Consider the following 6,968-nt stretch of genomic DNA (forward strand, 5'->3'; position numbering starts at 1 on the left):
CATCCTCTCACCTCCTCTTGGATAGGTTTTAGAAAGATTTTTTTTCCTTCTACATTTCAATCCATTGTTGACAAAGTTTATGCAATCCAAATAACATCGAGCACAAGAATTTAAATAATTAAAAATAAATAAATTTATTAAAATCTGCATTTAGTAATTAAGATTGACAAAAGGATACCTCTATAGTTATTTTTATCAAAGAGAATTATTTTCTCAAAAATTCCTTTATAGGGCTCAGATTTATCATCAGAATGAACTCTATTAAATATAATAAAATATTGATATTTTATTAGAATTTCCCCATTCCCTCCATGACAAAGCCAATAATCAAACAATCAAATGAACAGTTATATTAAACAAAAATTTGAATACAAATTTCTTCTTAAATATCTCTTCTAACTTCACAAACCAAATATTTATTACATGAACAGCCCATTCACTTGTTATTGTGTATGTACATCAAGCATTTCATCCTTGCTCTTCCTTCAAAAATAGAAGAAAAGAATAAAAAATTCACAGGTTCAGAGGAAACTTGGCTATGTGAAAGTCGAAAACTTGCACCAACAGTGAGCTCCTTAAGACAAAATCAGATCCGATCTTTGAAAAGGCTCTGTGATATATCAAGGCCTAGTGGATGCCAATGAGCCTCAACTGATCAAAAATCAAGCAACAAAGAACAATTCAGCATCCATTCTTTGATTAGCAATCACTAAAAAGGTACCAATTTTGTCACCAGATTGTTCTGAGGCTCCTTCCAGTAAAATCCCTGAATGAGAACCGGCAAAATGTTGCAACCTATTAGAATATACACCATAAGTGCATGCTTCCCCAGCCATTCCATGGCCAAGGTTGGCCTCCTGTAGCCAAACACATCAACCTGTATGCATAAAGGAAACTGGAGGCTCAGTGCTAGAAAATTTCTGATAACAGTAGATAAAAATTTCGATTTCGTTTACTATAAAGGTAAAAATTGTAGGGATATAGAACAAAGGGAGTTTGATTCCTAACCAGAACATATGCTACAGTGAACAGAATGCCTGCAGCCCCAGTAGTGATGCAGGTGTAACTTACTGAGTATAGAGGCTTGTTGATATGCATTCCTATGAAAAAAAAAATGTTAGATTACAAGATTTGAGGATTAAGTCTTGGACCAATCAAAATGGTTGAAAAAAAGAATGAATTTAGCGTATACCAATGACCTCCATAATACAGGCCAATGTTATCAGAAATAATGAAGGAATAGCCCAGTGGATGATTCTAGCCTTGTGATGCTGCAGTAATAGTTTTAATGTCACACTATGAGTTCACATTGCATTTTTTGCTATTATCAAGTGTAGTTATTAGTATATTACCTTCATTTGTATGATCACGTGCCCAAATTGCAACCCGATCAAGCAAGTAACAATTGCCATGACAGAGCTGTATCATTGAATTAATAGAACTATAAATCTCCTTAATTGAGTGTGGAAAGTGAAAACTAGAGAGAATAAGGAGGATGCATACGACTGCTAACCTGAGTACACCTTCAGGATCGAAAGGTGCTTGGCACCATGAAGGGGCATCAAAAGGAAGGGGGCCACTTGCTGGCGAATAGATGCTGCATTGCTGAAGAAAGATCAAGAAACTAAAAGTGATCAAACTGAAAGGGAAGAAACGAAAGGATTGATTACACAAGTGATGTACTTGAAGAAACCTTCATTCTTTCATAAACAGGGTGATGATGCAGATGTTGGATGCCAAGGATTTTGCGATCAATCATTCCCACAGCATTGCATGAAGGTCCTGTGTCACCCCTCACCCCACATTTCACCTGGATTCAAGAAAAATTAGTAGTTACATATGAAAAACTCATCTTGGAAGTCTATAGAAGTGAGGAAAAATGTGAAAGTGATTCTTACTGAGAAGAACTTAGTTGTAAAACCTTCAGCTGGTATCTCATATTGCCAATCAGGAACATATAAACCATATAATAGGATTGTGTAAATGGCAGTAAGAACCAAGCACAGCAATCTATGCAAAAATAAGTTGATGTAAGATGAAGATTGCAGGATTTTATGGAAAGGCAGTTTTAAACAATTTATGAAAAATCAACGCTAATTACTTCAACTTTGTGACAAGAGCAATATTTTAAATCAACACTTACAATTGAAGTTTGTCTAGCCTAGAAACAGAACTTCCAGAGTCAATATTATCATCGGTTTTGAGCCAAATTTCACATATAGCAGCAAACAAATAGGCTATTGCAATTCTCTGCAATAAAGAATACTCCAGTTGATTAAATCAACTTATATGTGCACATAACCTTTTTTTAAAACAAAAGTACAACATTTACATATTGTAACATTGTGGAAATGCCTTTACAACACTTTAGATTATATCACATTTTGCATGTTGATTTAGCTCATGGCGTGGGCTCTTTTGTGATTCTATATAGTTATTATTTAGAATTGTATCATAGATTTCTATTAGGAATCTTCCAAAAGAAATGAAAGGGAAACCTCCATTCTAGTTTACTCTAAATAATGAATCTAATTGTAACATCCTTAGTATGTGCTAGAATTATTCAAGGAAAACATAGTACCTGTGTATTTGGTGTGAACAATACAATTATAGTAAAAATGTATCAGCAGAAAGATATATTTTTGCACAAATAAAAATAAAGTGTAATGAGTTCATAACTGAAAAGAAATTAAATTTAATCATGGTGGATATCCTACCTGTAGTACCCCCATCCATCTGATTTTTGACATGTCAACACCATAATTTAAATTGCGAAGCCCATGGAAGTATCCACCTATACTTAAATTAATGCAATTAACACTATAAGAATAAACCAGATATACAAGTAATCCATTTAGACATGCAAAAAGGAATAGTTGTATACCTTGAACAATAAGACCTACAAGAAAGAGCTTTGACGCTCGGAGTATCACCTTCTTGGTTGCTAAAACTTTGTTTGGCACTCTCTGAGCAAAAAAAAAAAGGAGTGTAAATAACATATTTGTATTTTAAAGACTGACTTTGATTCTTTAACACTGTAATTACCAAAAGCATCTTTTGCAGTTTGCAAAAATTGATGTTTCAAATCAAAGAGAGGATTAGGATTTTATGAAGCTGATGGATTACCTTATATGTAAGGGAAAGTGCTACTCCAACTATAAACAAGAAAAATGGCATGACAAAATCAGCAAGTGCTATGCCATTCCAAGGACTATGATTGACAGCCGGAAGAAATCCTCCAGCATAATCTACAAATATCATGAGCTGCAATGAACAGATTTGTTGGTCAGTACTGGCATCAAAGACATTTTACGCATAGGACAGAGAAGTACATATGCATAAACAAAAAATGGTGCTCCTAGTTGTGATTAAAAAAAAACAATCTAGATTATTGGTTTAAACAAAAGGCTTCCATCTTGGCAAGCAAAGCACCTGCAACATAGGTAGAACAAGATAAGAACATGTTTCGGGTGGTCAGTAGCAATCCTTCCCCAACTCTGCAAACAAAAATGGAATTGGGAACAATATTTAACAAATAAATGGTACAAAAAATGCGAAGAGTATCCTAAGCCTCATTGTCAAAAAAGCATTTAAGTATATTAAGAACAGAAGGTTATATAAGACAAAATGTTAGGACTGTCATATCTGTATCTTACTATGAGTGTGCCATGAAGCAAGAGACAGCCACAGCTGATAACTTTGCTGTATCATACTGAAGTCCGAGATTCCTCATTTATTACTTTATCTTTTGTGCCACAAGTATGTATTATACATCACTTGATTCCAAAACAATAACTGTTGCTGGATTAAAATACATTTATTATTATTTAATTTAAAATTTTATCCGATCAATTTCTGTGATCTCTAATCTACACACTCCCTTTTCTTCTCGATATAGTGTTGTATTCTTTTGGCAGTGTTTACTTCGAGTGGGAAAAATAGAAGTGATATGAAATGGTCTAAAGTGAAAAGAAAAGAAACGAGTTGTGTTATCTTTATCTTATTTCCATTCTATCTCATTTAATTTGTTTAGTAATACGGAATTGTTCAAACCATGCGATTCTAGTACTCTAAATAATGTTTATGACAGAATAAATCAGTAAATGAAAGACATTCCTAAAAATATCATGAAAAAGAAAAGACATTCTTTGTGCAATATTCTAATTAGAACGAAGCATAACAGAGTTTAAGGGTAAAAAACATAAACGATGAAGGTGAGGCAATAAACACAGAATAAAGTTTTAGCGAGCAAATCAAATGTTATTCCGTATTTGGAACTCGATTAATGACGAATTTAATAAATTTCTTTTCTCGCTCGCAAAATCCATGCCAAAATAGTAAATTTTAGGAAATTATCTTCCAGCAAGAGAGCTGTGACAATACCAACAAAAGTATTATCGTATTCGACGAGTCAGTAATGAAAATAAAAAAGGAAAAAAAAATCCAAAAAGGAAACAATGTGGATCGGGCGGCGTGCTTACCGCGACGGTGAGGCCCCGGAACACGTCAAGCGAGACGAGGCGGTTCCTCGTGGCGACGGCGGATGCGGAAGGCTTATCCTTCTTCCACGAAGCGTCGCAAATGGTCTCAAGGTCCTCCGTCGAATGCAGCGCCTCCAAAGCGGCGGCGCCGGCGTTCTCTTCTCCCTTTATGAGTTCGTAAGCCCCCATCTCGCTCGATTAATTTCTCCCTCTCACTGCAAACGTAAGAGGCGGAGGAGGAGGAGAGGAAGAAGCGAGGTATGCCGGTAAAGTTACCCCTCTCTTTCTATCTCTCTTCTCGTGGCTGCTATTTGTGAGGAGAGGGTGAAGGAGCTTTGCATGAAGAAAAAGTCATGATATAAAGAAATATTTAATATAATACATGTCCCATCATTTAATATAATATTTAATGTATTTTTTTTTTAAATGAGGATTTGACCGAATCACACCCTTTATTTGCGTTTATTGCCAAATTATGTCCCACTATTAATTCTTAACCAAATCAACCATGATTTTTTGAGATTACTCAATTTTAAGTTACCTCCCAAAATCAAAATGCTGCAAACTACTTTTCTAAATTTTTGAATTCAGCTCCATTGCAGTAAAATCGAAAAAGTACAAATAAGCCAGGGACGGTGCAGCTCTACAAATGATTCAAGTATAGTAGATATTTATTTACGTCGCATGAAAATCAAACTTTTATTGTTTAGAAACTTAATTATTCGTTTGTTTATCATCGCACCCAGCTTCGGGGGCTCAACTTGCTAGGTAACTTGGAGAGAATTAATTTGAAAACTAGGTAATAACTCTAGTTTATTACTTATATATATTTACATATTATTAACTGTAAAAAGTAAAAAAAAAAAATAACTCACTCAAAATTCCACTTAAATTTCACAAACATATTCTTATAGCAATTAGTAGTTATAATTACTAATTAATGTTGTTATTAGTAGCCGCCTTTGCACTCACTCAAACACTTTAAAGCTTGCAAAAATTCAGGTGGTGAAAATTATGAAAGACATAAATTAGTTTTTAAGAGTACGTCTCATTCTTTCATTTAAAAAACATACCTTGATGTCATTTAATGGCATTAGCATTGATTTGATGTCATGAAGTCCGCTGGAAAGGTCATTAAGATGAATTAGTTATTTTTTTATGTTGACATAGTTAATGATAAAAGGTAAATACGTTCGTCTCCAGTGTTCTCGTCAATTCGTCCCAGGACATAATTGATATATGTATATGTGGTTATTTTAATAAAGTTTTGGATTAATTTTCTAATCTTTTTCGTAAAGAATCGTTGTGTTGGAGTAAATACCTTAATAATATATATTTTTTTAAGGATGACTGGTCTATTTTTTTACTCTATTAAAATGAATTAGCGTCTCGGAAAATGACAAAGCTAATGGTTTTCTCATTCTATCAGTTTGACCTACCAAGACCATTGGAAAAAGGCCATCGAGGTGTTAAGAACATTTACGTTTGTCAAAATTATTGAGAATATGGTTAATCAGTGGCGGATCTAGATAAAAAAAAAGAAGAGGGTGCTCAAAGAAGAGAGTTGGAATGATTAATCAGTGGCGGATCTAGATAAAAAAAGAAGAGGGTACTTAAAGAAGGGAGTTGGAACTTGTCTTCCTTCTCACTGTCACTCGGACTACAAGTAAAATTTTTCAGGAACAAAAAAGTGCTCAAGCATACCCCGCTCCCCCATAGATCCGTCACTGTGATTAATGCGGGCTCATTTTGCCATTTATCCTATCAAAGTCATTGGAAAAGATTATTAATATGCTTTGAGAAAATATATTAATGGTATTCCAATTGTGAAAAATCAAGAAGTGAACACACTAAAAATTTGTTGCAAACCAAACAATATATAGCCGGAGATTTACAGGAAATTAGCTGTATCTAAATACTCGAATTAAATTCAACTCACAGTTAAGATGACCTGAGCAGATAATCTCAGGCTGCCAGCAGAGGCTGGTTTTCTGACCTCAGAGTCTGAGCAATCAAAGTGTCCGAGTAGACTGAAGGATAGATAGGCAGAGCGGGAGACCGGTCGGACAGATCAGAAGGGCGAGTGGCCGACCTAGCAGATGAAGAGTCCAACCGAGCGGACAAATAGAGCAGCGGACCGAGGCCTGCGATCGACGCAGTTTCCTTGAAACAGATTCGTCCCACCTCCGGCTGTGCTTCGAGGTTTTCTCGGATCGTCTGTTTCCCAAGATACAACAGCAAAACCACGAACGCAACCAAGCACTGGTTGTTGGTGGCGAACTGAGAATGCACCTGAGTGCTATCACAAATAGTTTAGCCGAGCGGATGCACGACTAAGAGAAAAGAATCGGGGAACGAAGGTGGAGGAATTCTCTTGCTTTTGCTTCGCTTTCGCTTTCTCTTCGCTTTGCTCAAGATCCAGCCTCCTTATATAGGAGCTCTCATCTTGCCTACAATAAATGATCAAATTATGATCATTTAATGCTG

The 6,968-nt window shown here is 35.3% G+C and overlaps 1 protein-coding gene across 1 annotated transcript; it reads right to left on the reverse strand.

Annotated features, from left to right (window-relative positions):
* Positions 1 to 389: 389 nt before the first annotated feature.
* Positions 390 to 4,789, reverse strand: LOC122034618 (heparan-alpha-glucosaminide N-acetyltransferase-like). Its single transcript, XM_042593932.1, has 13 exons — positions 4,482 to 4,789; positions 3,127 to 3,264; positions 2,885 to 2,966; positions 2,718 to 2,794; positions 2,144 to 2,250; positions 1,899 to 2,010; positions 1,694 to 1,810; positions 1,514 to 1,605; positions 1,353 to 1,419; positions 1,193 to 1,271; positions 1,009 to 1,100; positions 734 to 877; positions 390 to 651 (listed from the first exon to the last, which is right to left on the reverse strand). Exons 1-13 carry the CDS (start codon positions 4,668 to 4,670, stop codon positions 628 to 630), a joined length of 1,320 nt encoding a protein of 439 aa, XP_042449866.1. The 5' UTR covers positions 4,671 to 4,789; the 3' UTR covers positions 390 to 627.
* Between the last annotated feature and the right edge of the window lie 2,179 nt (positions 4,790 to 6,968).

Source organism: Zingiber officinale, chromosome 11B (assembly GCF_018446385.1).
Source record: "Zingiber officinale cultivar Zhangliang chromosome 11B, Zo_v1.1, whole genome shotgun sequence".
NCBI classification, from domain to species: Eukaryota; Viridiplantae; Streptophyta; class Magnoliopsida; order Zingiberales; family Zingiberaceae; genus Zingiber; species Zingiber officinale.